Below are 17490 nucleotides of genomic sequence, written 5' to 3'. Positions count from 1 at the left end.
CTGAGTGTGCCGAGTGTGCGGTGCACGCCCAACGTGGGCATAGAGCCATCTCACTGTTCTCACCTGGCAGGCCCTGGTTATGGCTCTCAGCCAAGGGGAGAACTTCCCTTTGCAAAGTTAGATAACAGGCTGGTCTGTCAGAGGATTGGCGCGGTGGCTCCACGTGCTGCGGCTGGCGCAGGGCCAGGCCCGCCCTGCCAGGCAGCGGGAAGGAAAGGCCTGGCTGCAGCCGGAGCTGGCGGGTGGCCGAGCTGGGGGTGGACGGGTGGGCCAGGGCCTGTGCTGCCCATTGGCTGCCTAGGGCTCCCGCCCCGCCTGCCTCCAGAGCCTGCGGCTCCGCCAGCATCTGCCTCTCCAGCTGCTGCTAAACTCCCCAAGCAAGCGCCTCCTGCCGAGCCATGTCGAGCTGTGACCGGATTGGAGTGGCCCCTGCCATGGACATGCCCGAAGTCCTCAAGTCCCTGCTGGAGCACTCTCTGCCTTGGCCAGAGAAGAGGACAGGTAGGAACGGAAGTGGCCCGCCTTGGCTGGCTGCCCAGGTGCCCAAGGGGTGGGGGCAGCCACAGGCATGGTAGCAGGAGAGGTATCTCCAAGCTAGGGAGGGTCCCCAGCAGAGGTCTGCCCTTGGCCCCTTCCTGGGCAAAGAAGGGTGGGGAGTGCCACTGCAACCCAGGGGCTGCCTCCTGGGCCTGCCTTGGGAAGCCAGGGCCAGCATGTGGCCACTGACAGGTGCTGTGCTCACGTGGGACAAGGACAGGACCAGAGGGCCCTGCTGAGAGAATGCACTGGATGCTGACTGCTGATTAAATTCCCTCCCTCTGCGTGTTGTGGGGCAGAGGACTGGCAGAATCCGGAGGTTTGGGCAGTCTCTGGGGCTGGAGAGACTTCCCTCTTGTGTGCTTGCTTCAGCTCCTGCTGGCTGGCTGGCTGAACCCACGGATGGGCTGGAGGCTGTTATGTAACAAGGCCACAGGCTCGAAGCCCTGGTTCCTAGGATACCACAGACAAACACGGGGCCAGGGGGCTGGCAGAGTAGGGCGTGGACCAAGGGGTAGTGCCCGCAGCCAGCACCAGGTGTCTCCTGTCTACCTGAAAAACCAAGGCCACGGCCAGCTTTGGCGCCAGCCGGCTTAGGGTGCTCCTTACTGATAAATATTTTCCCAAATCACTCCTGTTCTAAGACGTCAGGGCTCCCACCCAGGGCCCTACTGCTCGGACTCCACAAGTGCCTTGACAGGAGGCCAGCTGTCCCTCGGCTGCCTGAGTCTGACTTGAGCACCCGGGCGTTCCCTCGGGCAACTTTCTGAGGCCTCTCCCCCTTCCTGCTGAGCCGGCATCTGACCGATCCCATCTCAGCACCCTGGCTGTGCCCTCCGGACTTCCTTCCTCTGGACTCCCAGCCCACTCCCAAACTCAAGAGCCAGAGGGCAGACACCGCAGCCCCTGCCCTCTTTCTCATCCCATGGGGAGCCGGGCTCCGGAGAAGAGGGGCAGCGGGCTCTGCTCATGGGCACCCCCCAGGCGAGGGGGCCCCGAGCACTCAGGGTGGGTTCTCTGTGGGCTCTCCCATTGAGCCCTGCGGTTCTGGATGCTGGGGCAGCGCAGGCCACCCTCAGAGGCGGGCATCTTAGGAGTTCCTGCTCTCCTGGCGCTCAGAACCCCAGCTGCCCACCAGGAGAAGCCCCTCTCCTCAGGAGACCCTCTGCTCAGCCCTGCAGGTGAGCCACAGCTGACTTGTTCTTGCCATCTCCAAATGGACCGTGGGGGGAGGTGAGGCTGGAAGTCCTTCCAAAAGCTGGAGGTACAGGGTTCCCTTCTGGTCCAGGCCCCCGGGGAAGGCAGGGTGGCCCAGTGCACCCAGTGGCTCTGCAGGGCCAGCCGCTGGCTGGGCAGGGATGGGCTCTCAGGAGTGACTCGGAGCACGGCTCCTCAGACCAATAAGGCCTTTGAAGGGTGGCAGCAGCTACAGGTCAGTGGCTCACAGCTGGTCTGCAGAGCCCTGAGACAGTCAGGAAGTCCCCCTCACTCACTGGATGGGCAAAGCACTGAGGGGACTTGCCCAAGGTCTCAGGCAGAGTTCTGCCCAAAAACTGTCAGGTTCTGACCAAGGATTAGTTGGTCTGATACAGCTGGGTTCATCCAAGGGGCATGACCAATGGCTCGGCCCACTCCTGTCACTTCTCCACCTAGTGTCTCACTGGAGGTCAGAAGCATGAGGCCCCACAGGACTGACAAATGCCAAGGGGTAGATAAAATGAAGATACGAGGGGTGAAGAGCCAGAGCAATCAGTGCACCCCCCAAAGGCCTCACTCACACTACTGCCCCCATTTGCAATCACCACTTTCCAAACTTTCTGGACTCTCCAAATCCTTTATAAAAATAAAAGTATCTCCCTGAAAAGCAATATTCCTTGGTAAAAACAGTACACACCCATACAGAACTGAACTCCCAGCAGTCTGGTGCTTTAAAGTTTTTGGTGAAGCAGCGTCTCCCCCAGACTCCCACCACTCTGGCTGCAGACCTCAATGGGAGGAAGACCACAGGTGGTCAGGCACCCTGGAACGCGGGCCTGCCCTCAGGAGTGCTCACCCTCTACTTTGGTGTGGAAGGGGCAGCTCCTTCTCGGGGACTGAGACCTGTGAACACGCTCCCCACCTGCTCCAGCCCAGTGACCGAGCCTCAGCACACATTTAGGTCGCACGCGGAGCGTATCCCGGGTCCAGTGAGGGAGCACTTCCGAGGAAAGCCGTGTGGAGTGTGAGAGATCCTGGCTCAGAGACGCTCCCTGAGGCCCAGCCTCGGGGCCCCTCACCCGTTGCCACCTGGCCTCCCAGCCCAGCCTACGCAGACCGGCCCTTCTTTCCTCTTTCTGGGCCAGCATACCTTCTCCGTCAGGTCTGGCCAGGCTCTTGCCCCTGTTGGCAAGAGGTGACAGCAGCCACCTGGCAGCCCCTCATTCTGGGCTACCAGTTGGACAGAGAAATCCAAGTCCAGCAAAAGAGTGGGTCTGTACCCCAACCCTGACTCAGTTTCCCCTCTGTATCTGGGCCCTAATCCCTAAGAACTACTCTTCTGTTTCTACTCCCAAGAGGCAATTCTGTTCCAGATGGATCACTCCCTGTCACTCTCTTTTGCACTCTGGAAGGGCCCTGCTGTCAGCTCTTCACACCCTCCCCTTCCCCTCACCCCTGTGCTGTGCTCTCAGGCCGTCCCCCTCTTTCCACCAGCCTTGGTTACTCAGTTCTCCTTTTCAGGGACCCATGTACTATGAAAGCACACCCAGAGGCTGACTGAGCTGGGAAGGCAGAGGCCCCACTGTAGGGAGCTCCCTGATAGAATCAGTGTGGGCCACCCAGCAGGGCATCCTTGACACACCTCTCTCTCCAGCCCCAATCTGTAACAAGTATAAAAGAATATCTGCTTCCCAGGCTTGTTGCCAGGATTAAATGAGTTATCCCACATGAAAGTGTTTGCAGACTGTGCAGGGCCAGGCTGTTTTCTCTGTGAAAGGCAAAGAGCAGCTGGGCCTGATGTTCAGCTCCTCCCACCGACACTGCCTTCGCAATCTGACCCTCACTGCCTCCCCTCCACCCTCCTTCCCGTGGATATTCTCCTTGAAAGAACTGGATGTTGCAAGTTTGTGTGAGTGCACGCAGGGCTGTCTCCTTGGAAACGTGTGCTGAGGCTCCTAGGGGCATGGTGCCATGAGCCCTGCGCTAAACAGGTGCCAGCTGGGCTGGCCAGAGAAAGGACTGAAGGGTAACAGGCTGGAACTCAGTAGGACTTGCAGGGGCAGAGGCAGGGGCGCACAGGAGGGGCCTGGGTGCCCTCCAAGGAGGACCGAGGTAGCTGGACCAAGCGAGTGGGCTCAGTGCAGCCTGGTCTGACCTGAGGTTGGCCTCAGTAAAGGCCCACCTGGTCATCTCCACTCCCAGCCTGGGGAAACCAGGGCAAATTCAAGAAATGGTGACATTCGCTTTCAGGGAAGAGGAAAGGGTGGGGGCCTTCGATGTGTGGGACTTCAGCTCCTTTAGCCTCACTACCACCTTCCTAATGGTGAGGAAACTCGCCCGGAGAGACTGCTGCCCTCCAGGCTAGCCTCTCCTTCACTCCATCCTGAGGGGCCCAGAGCCTTCTTCCCTACCTGACCCCACCACCAGAGAAATGGGACACATTCATTCTCACTGCATGACAGAAACTGGCAGGGTCCAGGAGTGCCCCCTCCAGAAGGCTTGGCAGCTTTAGGGGCCTGGCTCAGGGCTAGGCTGTGAAGGGAATGGATCCTGGTTCCTGAGTGTGTCCCAGGAATTGCGCTGGGCGCCTTTACATCCCCGTCTGCGAAGTGGCTTTGCAAGAGAGGTCCGACGACCCATTCTGCAGATGGGAGCCTGCTGGTCAGAGGTGGGAAAGCCACACCATTGTCAAAGGGTTCCAAGCCAGCCCCACACACGTGCAGGCTCTCCCTGCAGACAGGATCCCTGGGGTCTCTGAAACCTGCTGCGGGCAGTGCCCCTTCAGTCACCAACCAGTCACTTTTGTCTATTGAGTCACTTTTTTGTGCAGGCGTGAATGAGATAAACACTGACCCCCCTCACCTGGTGTTTGCATTCCACTGGGGGGAGGCAGTCAGCAGTGAGGAGGCCGCCACCCGCTCCAAGGGAAGCCATTTGAGCTGAGGCCTGCGGAGGGAGGAGGAGCCAGCTCTACCAAGAACTTTCAGCTAGGGAACAGCACCTGCAAAGGCCCCTTTCCTGAGGCAAGTAAGCCCCGTGTCTATGTCTGAGCAATACAAGGCACTGTGGTTGTAGAAGGTGAGGAACAGGAAGAGAAGGAGGTGAAGTGGAGATGCCAACAAGAGGGGGGGCCCGCAGGACCTTGAAGGTCAGAAGGAGAAGAGAGGCTGTCTTCGTTCTGTGGGCAAGGCCCCAACCACCCCACTGTTCTTGGGGAGGTGGCAGGTGGGGAGGGATAAGGTATTCCCATACTGAACTCACAGTGGGGTTACAGTAAAGGTTAACTCCAATTGAGCACTTGCTATATGCTGAGTGCTATTCTCAAGCATGTGCCTGAAATGACTCCTTTACTTCCGACACCCAGGCACAGAGAAGTTAAGTCCCTTGCCCCAGGTCACACAGGAGGTAGTCAAGCAGGAACTGATCAGACAGTCCGGCTCCGGAGCCCATACCCTACCATGACACCACCAACATGGCTTCCCCCGGAGAAACCGGGGCTGTCAGGCAGTGGCTGTGGAGACGTGGCAGAGGCTGGAGGTAACGGCTTCTCTCTGGAAATGGCACTCTCAGGGTAGCTTTCTGTCTCTAATCCAAACCCTGGGAGTGGACAAAATGCAAGCCAAACAGGAAGCTAGTACTCTTGAGAGTATTAAGGAGGTGGACAAGAGTTAGTAAAGAGCCTCCACCCACCACTTCAGCCCTAGAACACTGAGGCCAAGGTACAAACCACCGTCCAGAGCTAGGCAGCCACAGGTATGTGGGCTCAAAAGGAGACAGCTGTTGGCCAAGCTGGTACTGGGGGATTTGCCGTAAGGAAGGTTTGTCCTCTTAGGCCAGGTTCAACTGTGAATCAAAGACAATGACTGTTATTTAATGTTACTAAGACTGCAAATGTATATGACTTGGCTCTGAAAGGTTTTGTTAAGCCTCTTACCAGCACCACCAACAAAGCAAGCCAACAAATATTGACTGAGTTACTACCCTGAACGAAGTTTTGTGTTCTCCTGCATTTGGTATTGGCACAGCACTGCCAGCCAGGCTTTGTTAGAGCTCACAGGAAGCCTTCTTGCTGTCCTGCTCCTCTTACAAACCAGGCTCCTGTCACATTTTCAATAAGTCAGAAGACTGAGTAGTACTGTCCTGCTAGAGGCTGAATATGTGGCCAAAGAGAGCATTATGGGATAATCTGGCCAAAGGTGCCCATGCTAGAGTTTTAGCTCCTCTGAACTTCCAAGTTTAAATAATTATACTCCAAATTGGTATAAGGCACTTGTTCTGCATATGCTCAATGAACTGAGTTTTTAACTTATTGGTTAGCAGGTTTCTGAAACACTAAAGCCAGTCCAGCTGGGAAAATGGACATTTCACACCCTTGTCTCTGCTGTAGCTTAAGACTTAGAACCCACCCTAAGCCCCACAACCTTGTCCCCATAACCAAAATTCTTCTATTCTTGACCCAATGCAAATAGAATGGAGGGGAAGGGTGGAGGCCCCCCCACCCCAACTCCATGCCACAGACTTTTCAGATGGACACATGACACTGCTTCTCACACATAATCCTCATAACCACTCTGTGAGGGAAGCATATCCATCTGTTTCCAAGAGAAAAATAACTAAGGCTTAGGCAGGAGAAGTCATTTGCACTGGTCAGCAGCTGACAGGAGACCCAGGTCTGCCTCCTGAGCCTACAGAGCCGCCACTGCCCCCAGGACTACGCTTCACTCAAGAAGTTGCTGCATTAAAGCCCTATTACTAAAGATCACTAAGATGCCACTTCATACCTTTAAAGTCTTAACGCGTAATAACATGTCCTTTCTCTGGAATTTCTTTGTAAGGCTTACAAACACTATGAAAATTGGCAAACTACTTCCCACAACATTAATTTCTCCACTAAGAAAAGGGGCAAGGCTGCGCCATTCCCATTTCACCGATAAGAGGGGGGTTAGAGAGAGGATGTCAAGGCTCTTCCCAGATTGCAGGAGAATGACGGAATGGAATGGCTCCTGCCTCCAGGACTGTGCTAGCGAATGCTGCTGGTTGGCAATTTAGCTAAGCTCCTGGCTTGCAAGTAAGCACGAGAGAGAACATGTTTATAATGTTCTTGCAGTGTTTGTTGTGACACACCATTTACCCTGTGGTTCTCCAGAGAAAAACCCTCACTGGGTAATGTCAGTACATGAACAGAGAATGGAATAAAAACTAGGTTCTGAAGCCCTAACGTGCCTGCCTGATTCTCACCAGTGTCCTCTGCCCATTAGGTTAGTTGCCCCAGGCAGGGTGATGACTGGAGTAGGCATTATCCCTTTTGGATAACTGTAACTTAAAAAAGCAATCTAAATATTTACTCCCTCTTACTACATCCATTTTTTCATAAACAAATGTTATAACTTTCCAGTTCTGTTATCATAAATCCTCCTCTGATACCTTGAGATTTTTTTTTGCCCTTCAATAATCACATTAGCCATGAAATTATACATTTTACTCTAATCCAGCAAGTCTCACCACCTGCCATAGTAGCCATTTTTTAAAAAGCTTCATGTAAATTTCCTTGGACTGCCCTTTGAAATTGTTTCTAAAAATCTCTAGGTCATTTTCTCCTAAAGATATCTTAGTTTAGCCACATAAAGAATTCCCACTAACAACTCCGCACCACAACAGATTTTCTATTATTACAATTTAGTATTTATACTAAATATAGAATGACGTGGGTACTGTGCTAGTCTCTGGGATCATGGATACACCAAGCAGCGGATTTTTACCCATGAGTTTTAGTAAAATTATGAAAACTACCATTTGTTGCAGGTTTGCAATTTTACATGCATTGGCCTACAGAAACCTTACAAGGTAGACCCTGCCCTATCTGTATTTGACATTATAAAGAAAGGAGGCCTGGATAGGTGAACATTGGCCGTCAGATTATGACTGCAGTGTACTGAGTGTGACAGTAAGAACTTGAATTTTGGAGTTAGACTTCATCAGCCTGCCATGCCTACCACCCAGAGTCCCTCCAAACCACCCGCTTTCCAGATCAGCTCAGGAGTCCAACTTCTTTTTCCTCAACTCACAGCAAGATTGATTTGATCAGCTTGACAACTTTCTGCTAGCTGGGCCTTGCTGTCATGCACCCACCCCATGAACCAAGGACTGCATTCTACCGTTTCCCCAGCCTGAGTCATTGGTGGGAAACAGATCAACAAGACAAAGCCCCTGCTGGAAGTTCAGGTAGGGGGAGTCAGATAATATTGCTTGGGTTCAAAGCAAAGCAGGATCAGTGCTCTAAAGAGCTATGAAGTTCTGGGTGGTGTTTAGGAGCAGCTTCCTATTTATTAGGGCTCCACATTCCTGTACCCCCTCACATCTTAACATTTCTATACGTTTCCTGAAGACCTCCCAGGGATTACTTTTTAAAAGAGGTGGTTCCCCCACAAAGTGTGCAATCGGTATCCGGTGTAGAGTTTGTTTTGCGTTGTCTTTTCTAGGAAATAGAAAGTCCTAGAGAAGGATAGAATTTCGGAGCTGTTTAGGGCTTCAGAGATTATCTAGCACAACTCCTCAATTTTATGGATGAGGAAACAGGTTCAAGTGAAGCAAATGGACTTTTTCAAGGTCAGAAGCGTGTACCCCGGCTCTCAGGTCTGGGCTCTTTCCCTCCACCCCTGGGGCCTCGAGAATGCTCCCTCCGCGCTAGTGTTTATCTGGCGGCCACGCCCGCACCAGAAACCCGGATCAGTGGGGAACCCGATACCCCCTCTTCAGCAGCGGCCAAGTCTGCTCCAGCCATCCCTACGGGCAGGGCAGGTCACCGTTCGCGGTCCTGCCCTGAGCCAACCTCTGGGTCGCGGGCGGGGCTCTGTGTCCCAGCCCCACGACCCTGGGCAGAGTCCCCAGAACAAACAGACCCGCCCCTCACCTCCCAGTCGCAGCCCTGCACGTGCTGCGCCTCGTGCCCCGACCCGAGTCCCGCCCCCGCCCTCCATTGGCTGTTCCGTGCCTTTCTCCTCCCCCTCCCCCGCGACCAGGCTCGGCTGCGGCTCCACGTGACACGCGGAGGGCCGCCTCTCTTCAGCGGCGCTTCCAGAGAATGGCGAGATTGGGATGAGAGGGAAGAGCGGTTACGGTGGTCTGGAAGGAGGGCAGGGGTCATGAAGAGGGAAGCGAAGGTGAAATCACTGGTAGAGGGGTAGGGGCTGCCGCGGGAGAAGGCCTGTGACAAACTCCAGCAGGCGCCAATCACGGGACTCAGGGGCGGACGGGGCGGGGCCGCCGGCGCTGCAACTCACTTGGCCCCGCACGTGTCTCGCTTGTCCAGGCAGGCTAGCCAATCACGGACCAGAAGGCTGCGCCAGTCCTCCTGGCAGGGCGGGCCAATCCGCGGCAGCGATCCGGGGAAGCTGGCCTGGCCTCATGAATAATTAATATGCCAGGGCCTGTCCGCGGGCGGGGTAGGGATGGAGGGAGGCGGGGGTGCTGCTGGGCGCCTGCGCAGTAGCTGCCCGTAGCGGCTGCGGCGGCGGGTCGCACAGCTCCGGCCCACATTGGGGGGCGGGCGGGGGAGGCGAGGCGCGCGAGTGGAGCGTGGGGCACGATGTCCGACGCGGGCGGCGGAAAGAAGCAGCCTGTGGAGCCGCAGGCGGGGCCGGGCCCGGGGCCGGGGCGCGCAGCTGGGGAGAGGGGCCTGCCGGGCTCCTTCCCACTGGTCCTGAGGAAGCTAATGGAGAATCCCCCGCGCGAGGCGCGCCTCGGTGAGAGACGGGGGTCCGCGCGCCCCTGGGGGCGGGGCTTATGCTGGGGCGGGGACTCGTGGGGCGGGGCCGGGGAGGTCGGAGGTCTGGGTGAAGTGGTCTGGGGGAGGGGGTTGGGGCCTGTGATGAGAAGCCGGGAGGGTGGTGAGGGGCTTCGGAGAAGAAGGTGGGAAGGGAGCTGAGTGCGGTTGGGTCAGATAGGAGTTGGCGGTGAAGGGCTTGGGAGGAAAGTGTTGGGTGGGGTCGCGCCGAGGAGGTTCACAGGGCGCACGCGATGCGGAGGGGTTACTGAGGAGGCTGATGGGGGTCGCAGCAGCCACGTAAATGACGCTCCTGGGCGCCTTCTCTTGGGGCGCCTGTATCACAATCACTTGGGATTGTTGTTTAAAATGCCGGTTCCTGGGTTCCACCCTTCGCCCACCAAATCTGCGGCTCCTGGGACAGGAATCTGCATTTTAGGGAGCACCCCACCTGTGATAACAGCGTCCACTGAAGTTTGAGAGGCAGTGATGTATGGTGGCAAATTCTTTGCATTCGGTCTTCCCCCTCCTGGGAGGAGGACCCGTCTTCATCCCTCCGTGTGAGTGAGTATCCCCAGCTACTAGGCACAGAACTGGAGATTTTCTGGAAACGTGTCTCAGGGCTGTTGCTGGGGTGGGGGAGGGGTGTCAGGAGAAGGGATTCTAGGAGCCTTGAGGGGGAGATTGGGGCAGGCAGGTTAGACGGATGAGGGTGAGAATGTGGCCCTGAGGCCATTTACCTGGCTGGCTGGGGCTGACCCTAGACTTTGGGGCCACTGTCCAGGACTAGCCGCAGAGGTCCCGGGGGCCTATCTGGAAAGCAGGTTTGGCCCAGGTTTTTTTGACCTGGGAACATGAGGTTCAGGGAGCAGCAAGAGTGCCACCTATTGTGGGGTTTTAGGTGCACTGAGGTATGCTTTCAGTCGGAGACTTTTGAGTTCCCAAGAACCGTCAATATAGTTCAGGGGTTTGGGAAGGAATAGGCCTTCAGTGAATTGCCTGTCTTGGGGAATTAATTTTCTTTTTAAAAAATTCCATTTCTTTTGCTTTCCTGGGTTCTGAGGCTCGCATCCCCATGGCTGTCTCTGTTGGGTTATAAATAGCTTTAGCACATCAGGTGAGGCTAGACTTTGTCCTGCTTCAGGACCTCATGTGCACAAATCCTTTGTTTTTAAGGCAATGCCTTTGTTCCAGATCTGGGGCTGAGACAAGTTGCCAGAGCAGGTGTGCACATCTGTCAGGTTCTTGTTCAAGATTACCAAGTAATAAACATCCATGACAATAATTCTGCCTTACCTTTGTAGAGTGCTTACAAAGCAGTTTGACATGAAATTATTGTTTTTCACAGCTGTCCCATAGGGCATTCTCCCCACTTCCCAGATGTGGAGAGCTGATGCTCAGGGAGGTGGGGATGCTTTGTCAAGGTCACACAGCTAAGCCTTACAGCTCTTAGTCTGGTGCTTTTTCTTGTGTCACTAGTAACCACTGATGTTAATCCCTGTGACCTGAGGTATGGGCTTAGTCCCTTATCATCTCATAATTAGAACTCCATCCTATAAAAACACCGATTAAAAATATCCTTAATTGCTTAGGCCAGACAAAACCTGGAACTTATTGTTGTCCTTCAGTATGTCTGTTTTTTATCTCTTCTCTTCTCCTGACTGCTTTGATCCCCATGACTTCACCCAACATGGAGCACAGTCATTCCTGAATAGAATGTCGAGTCAAGAGCTCTGGGGAGGAGAGCAGAGAGGCCATCTGGCCCACCCAGACCACCAGAGCTTGGCTTTCTTCCCATTTGATTTTAAACCAAGGTCTGGTACAGAAGGCAGTTGTAAGAATTCAGGTTAATTCATATTAGAAGCCATGCCAAATTCTATTTGTCAAAATCTCCACCTTCTTAATTCACTGGGTGTGTCCATTTTTATTGGATCAACAGGCTACTTTTTGGCCATCTGTGGTCTAGGAGTTCATGTATGACTTGTCCAACATAATCATATTAGATTTCTCTTTTTCACTTCAAAATCCAGAGTTCAAAGTTGTCTCCCTCAATTTGAAAACCCATTATGAACTTGTCATGAGTTTTATCTCCCACTTCCCTGGTTAGCATCCCTGTCACTTTGATTTCCTTGCAACCTTGTCACATTTCTCCCCTTTTCTCTTCATTTGCCCTTCCTTGGATATTCACTTGCATAACTTTTTGACTAAGACAATTAGGTGGGATCCAGTCCCCACTGATGGATCAGTTTTGCTTTGAATAGAAACAAACTTTCTTCTTCAGCTCTACCCCTCTCCCTCTTGCAGAAATCTGCCTTCAGTCTCATTTGCTTGTTCAAGGATAGAGGTCTCTTGAAATGGTTGCTCTGAAAAAGGTCCTGAAAAGACAGCTCCATGCCCTCTCATCTGATAAACCTCAGGAGTCTGTTTGCAAACCCATCATTCTTCGTTCAATATATACATTTCCCCATGGCCCACTGCCTGCCTTCTCCTGTGTTGGCCCCCAAGATCTGGAAATGAATCAGACACAGTCCCAGCCCTCAACAAGCTCACAGTAATAATGAACGCTTGCCATGGGCCAGCAGCTTTGTACAACACTTCGAAATGTTACTTCTAGTCTTCACCAAAGAGACAGCATTATCCTTATTTACAGTGGTGGACACAGAGACTGGGAGAGTTAGGTGACATGGCTAAAGTCACACATCCCAGCAAGTGGGGAACAGAGCTGGGATTCAAGTCCTAGGCGGGTTGCTGTGGAGAAGCAAAGCAGAAAAGGACAGGACAGGACAGGAGAAACACAAAAGTTCTTGGCCTGAGAAACCAGCCCTTTGCCAGGACATTGTAAGACACCAGGAAGGACCAGAATCTCCCATTTTCTCCCTGTAGCCTCTTTGCTGCAGATGCCAATCCCACAGGTCATTCTGAACTCACCCTGGGACCACATCAGGCCTCTGAGAAATGGGTCAGCCCCACAAGGCTCACTGCTCACCTTCTGGGATTGAGTGACCCTCTTGCGTGGTGTCTCATCACAGATTTTGTGTCTGCAGATAAAGAAAAGGGGAAGGAAAAGCTGGAGGAAGACGAGGCCGCGGCAGCCAGCACCATGGCCGTCTCGGCCTCCCTCATGCCACCCATCTGGGACAAGACTATCCCATATGATGGCGAGTCTTTCCACCTGGAGTACATGGACCTGGACGAGTTCCTGCTGGAGAACGGCATCCCCGCCAGCCCCACTCACCTGGCCCAGAACCTGCTGTTGCCTGTGGCCGAGCTCGAAGGGAAGGAATCGGCCAGCTCGTCCACGGCATCGCCCCCATCCTCCTCCACCGCTATCTTTCAGCCCTCTGAAACCGTCTCCAGCACAGGTTGGTGACGGGCCTCTGGCCAGGGCCACTTTTCCCAGCCAAGGAAGTCCTCTTCCCACCAAGGGCTGCTTGTGTCCACACACCCTTCCCTTAGAGGATGTCCTGGTGGGCCCGCAAGGTGGAGAAGGCCTCTGCTCCCTCCCTTTCAGCGCAGTCTGCCGAGGTTAGAGATAAAAATAGCGCTCACATCAGTGCCGTGGAGCCTCTCTTGTTGGCTGGCGTGCTATACAGATGGTTGGGACTGTGGAGTGAGCCCTTCCAGTTTGGGCCTTGCAGGACAGAAATCCCATTCTACATTTCCTCGGTGCTGTTCTTCACCCTGCATGCACTTTGCCACAGATAATTGGGAAGATCTAGCAGTAATAATAACAATAACAGTAAACAACAAGAAGAATGACACATTCACTTAGCACTTACTGTGTGCCAGGCATTAACATGGAATCCTCACAGGAACTTTATGAGATTGATAGATTATCCCTGTTTTATAGGTGAGGAAACCAAGACGTTAACTAACTTCCTCAAGGTCACACAGCTGGTAGGTTGTGGAGGCAGCACTTGGAGCCAGGTACTGCTTAGGCACTGGCACAAAGAAGGCATTCCTGCTGCCAGGACAAACATCATCTGTGGGATTTCTCCATCTGCTTGTCCCTTTTCTATTTTACCTCTGGAGGTTGATTGCTTTTCATGCCCCTTGGACATGAACCCCCCAGAGAAGGCATGAGCTCTGCAAAGCTTTCTGCAGACTCAGTGTGAAGTATACAGGGAAGGACCCCAGGCACCCACACCCAAGGAATTCTACTATTTACTATGGAAAATCATTCAAATGCAAAAGTAGGAGACTACTATAATGAACCTCCATGTAATGTCACTCAGCTTCCATAATTCTTATTTTCTGTAACCTCTTCCATTCCCCTCACCTGATTATTTTCAATCAAATCCTAGATACTACATCATCCACAAATATTTCAATATGTATATAAAATGTAAAGGTTCTTTTAAAAAGCACAACAATAGCAGTGTTACATCTGAAAATGACAATAAGTCCATAGCATTCAAATTTCCAAAAAGTTGTCTCATGAATGTTGCTGCTTGATTGAACAGAATCCAAACAAGACCCTTTTCTCTTAACACATTTCATTTAGTTACATCTTTTAAATCTCTTGTAATCTATAGGCTCCCCTATCTTTTTTTTTTTTCTTTGTGGCTTATTTGTTGAAGAAACTGAAAATTTTGTCCTGTAGAGTTTTGTACATGCTGGACTTTTCTGACTATATCCCTGTAATGCCATTTAACACATTTCTCTGCCCCTTGCTTTTTTCCTGTAAACCGGTTAGACCCAGAGGCTTCAGCTGCTTACAGCTGAATAATAGTTTAAAGGCAGCTCATTTCCGTGCTGGTCAGCTTGCCCTAGAAGGCCGGGTTCATGTGTGAATAGGGAGCAGAGCTGGACAGGAGCTCTCATCTTATACCTTAGACCACTTAGGTGGCATTTGCCTTTGATTTCAAGTAAACCTTCTTAATGAAGTAAGACATACAAAAGTGGTTGCTTCATAAGTATACAGCTTGATGTGTCTTCATAAAGTGAACCCATCCATGTAACTACCACCCAAGTCAGGATATAGAACACTTCCGGTATCTCAGAAGGGCCTGTGACCCTGCACAGTCCTTTCTCCCCAGAGGGAATCACTAGCCTCATTTCCATCACCAAAGAATCATGAAATTGTATCTTGTGTCCTTTTTTTATATTTAAGTTAATTACATTTACACTCTCACATATATAGCATCCCATAGCTAGCTGTATAGAAAGTATAATTTATGTGGGCATCAGAATCTCTTTATACTGATAAAATAGATTACAAAACACATTTAGGGAATACTCCTGTGACAGCAAAACCACACAGATGCAGTAAGACTTACACTGAAGAACTGACTGTACACGTGGTAGAAATGAAAGTAGAATTCCCCCTCTTAATTTTTCTGTTCCTCTGTAGAAAAGATATAAACTGTATTTGTGTCTAGCTTCTCTCCACAACTTCATAAGAATCACCCATGTTGTTGCCTATAGCAGTGGTTCCTTCATGTTTTCTGTGAACGGTGTTCCATTGTACAGCCATATCGCAGTTCACCCCCTCTACAGATGCTGGGCATTTGCAGTGTTTCTAGTTCTGGGTTATACATACTTTGGTAAATATATGTATACATTTCGCTTGGTTATTTACGTAAGAGTAGAATGGCTGGGTCATCGAACATGCATATGTTCTGCTTTTATAGATGCTGCCAAATAGTGTACAGAGGGGGTTGGCCATTTATTGTTCCACCACAGAGCGGGGGAGTCCTTCCTAGTGGTCAGCCTTTGGTACCTCAGGTGTCTGTTTTGCAGGCATAGAGTTTGGCAGCCTCAGTATTCCTACAGCTGCCATGCTCGTCCCTGGTCATTGACTCCGCTGATGCTCAGCCCTCTCTGTAGTTAGTTAACCTCCTCCAACAGGACACAGTGAGTTTATGGGCATGATCCAGTTAAAAACCCAATTGTGTCACACCTCGGCTTAGAACCCTCCAATGGCTTCTTCCATCTCAGTAAAAGTCAGAATCTGTGGCACTGTGGACCTCTGGACCAGATAATGTTTTGTTGGGGGTGGGGAAGGACTGTCCTGGGCATTGTAGGGTATTTAGCAGTATCCTTGGCCTCTCTAGATGCCAGAAGAGCACTGCTCCCCAGCCCCCATCCTCACATGTCCAGATGTCCCCTGCAGGACAAAATCCTTCACTATTGAAAATCAATGCTTTATTCAGATTAAAGCCCTAAACACTCTGTTCTGAGCCAGTCCCATTACTCCTCCCTCTCATCCGCTCCCTCCAGCCATGTTGGCCTTCTTTACTGTTCCTTAAACACACCAGTGCCTTCCCCCTAGAATAACATTCCAGGAAGGCAAAGGATTTTTACTTGTTTGATTCACTGCTTTGTCTTTGCCAGGATGGTATCAGCATATGGTAGGTGCTCAGTAATATCTATTAACTGAATAATCAGTTTGTGTACTCCTGTCAGTAGCACTGGTCAGGCCAAAGGTGTAGTTTTTTTTCTTAATAACTTATCTCTAATAAACACACAACCTTTGAATTCTGAAAGTGCCTTTAATCCAGTGTTCACTATAGAGTGGCGGCTGGGTAGGGCAGAGAAGAACAAGGATTCAAAATCAGCCAGACTCACACTCAGATTTTGTTCAGTCACTTACTATCTGTGTGAGCCCCGGAAAACCACGTTTCTCTGAGCCTTAGTTTCCTTATCTGTAAAATAAGGCTAACATCCATCTTCCATGTAGAATCGTCGTAAGACTAATTTGTGCTCATTAGAAAAGGAATTCAAAAATGGAAGCCATTTTGTTATTCCATCTTTGTCCCTTACCCATTATAGTTTGTGGCAAGATTCAGCTGTTTCTCATTACTTGAGAACTTGAAACCACAGGAAGTTAAGGGGATATAGTGATTTAATGTTTTGCATAACATTTCGGAGGAAAAACAATCAGAAAATCCTTTCTTTTTTGAGGGCTTCTGTTTCCTTTTGAGCATTTTGTTCCGAAAGAGAAGAATTCCATGTGTGTTTCATTGAACTGCATCACGTATGCCAGTCTGGCTTGGGGACTGCTGCCATTGTGGGTTTTCTTCCCTCCAAGGGGCAGTGGCCTGTGTAACCCTGAGATACAAGCAGGTGTCTCGGTGTGTGAAGACGTGAGTCTTTGCCGTCCAGTGGGCTCCTTCAGGACCACCTTCCTCTATGTCTTTCAGAATCTTCCCTGGAGAAGGAGAGGGAGACACCCAGTCCCATTGACCCCAACTGTGTGGAGGTGGATGTGAACTTCAATCCTGACCCTGCCGACCTGGTCCTCTCCAGTGTGCCTGGTGGGGAGCTCTTCAACCCTCGGAAGCACAAGTTCGCAGAGGAGGACCTGAAGCCCCAGCCCATGATCAAAAAAGCCAAGAAGGTCTTTGTCCCTGATGAGCAGAAGGTAACCTGGTATCTGTTATAAATGAAGGTGCAGCCTTGGTTCAAGGGGCTGTGTTTCCTCACATTTGGTTTTGTGTGAAGGACCTGCCCTCCTTGTGGACAGCATTTAGAAAAGCATAAATAGAGAGCATAGAGGCACATCCTGCAGCAATTGGTAGAAGAAAAGGGAGTCAGGTGGTGTTTGGCCCCAGTGTGACTCCCTAAAGCTTCTCTTCCCTTCTGGGCCACTGGCGGTGCTGATGTTCCTGCTGCTCTAGCTTTAGCCCAGCCTTCAGGCAAGAGCTCACCAAGGCAGGTCTGAGGTGTGAATGAACTCTTGCATGGAAAGAAAAGATAGTTGTATGTTGCCATCCCCAAGGAAAGCAAGCAGTTTTGAAGCTGATGTTTTTATAGGAACTGGGAGATGGGGGAGGGCAAGGAGGATTTTGCAGTTTTTCCATCCTCTCCTATGAAAAACTCACAGGAAGATCTTCTCATCCAAGCTTTGGATTCAGGGCAGACCTGGATTGAAATACCACTTTGCTACCTAGACCTAGCTGGGCCTCGGGTTCTCATCTGTAAAATGGGAATAACATACCTGCCTCTCAGGAGGCTCCTAAGGCCTTGATAATAGTGATGATGAAAATGGT

The 17490-nt window shown here is 51.5% G+C and overlaps 1 protein-coding gene and 1 long non-coding RNA gene across 5 annotated transcripts in view; one reads left to right on the top strand and one right to left on the bottom strand.

The window, feature by feature from the left end:
* Positions 1–284: 284 nt before the first annotated feature.
* The window catches only part of TEF (TEF transcription factor, PAR bZIP family member), a 21346-nt gene continuing 4140 nt past the window's right edge, over positions 285–17490 (top strand). Inside the window, exons 1-3 of one of the 4 annotated variants that reach the window (XM_036931294.2) lie at positions 285–501; positions 12541–12858; positions 16642–16862. In XM_036931294.2, the coding sequence (XP_036787189.1) occupies positions 399–501; positions 12541–12858; positions 16642–16862 (642 nt within the window). In that variant the 5' untranslated portion in view covers positions 285–398. Of the gene's footprint in view, positions 502–8787; positions 8895–9242; positions 9477–9713; positions 10057–12540; positions 12859–16641; positions 16863–17490 lie in introns of those variants that run through there. The other 3 variants (XM_057486335.1, XM_036931293.2, XM_036931295.2) reach the window with 3 other exon arrangements.
* Positions 12118–17490, bottom strand: part of LOC118935212 (uncharacterized) — a 17424-nt gene continuing 12051 nt past the window's right edge. The window contains exons 2-3 of the long non-coding RNA XR_005033719.2: positions 13046–13211; positions 12118–12534 (exon numbers count right to left, since the gene is read on the bottom strand). This is a non-coding gene — a long non-coding RNA (uncharacterized LOC118935212). The remainder of the gene's footprint in view (positions 12535–13045; positions 13212–17490) is intronic.

Source organism: Manis pentadactyla, chromosome 10, assembly GCF_030020395.1.
Source record: "Manis pentadactyla isolate mManPen7 chromosome 10, mManPen7.hap1, whole genome shotgun sequence".
In the NCBI taxonomy this organism is placed as follows: domain Eukaryota; kingdom Metazoa; phylum Chordata; class Mammalia; order Pholidota; family Manidae; genus Manis; species Manis pentadactyla.
Note: the sequence above shows the minus strand (reverse complement) of the source record. Positions and strands in the feature narration are given on the sequence as shown.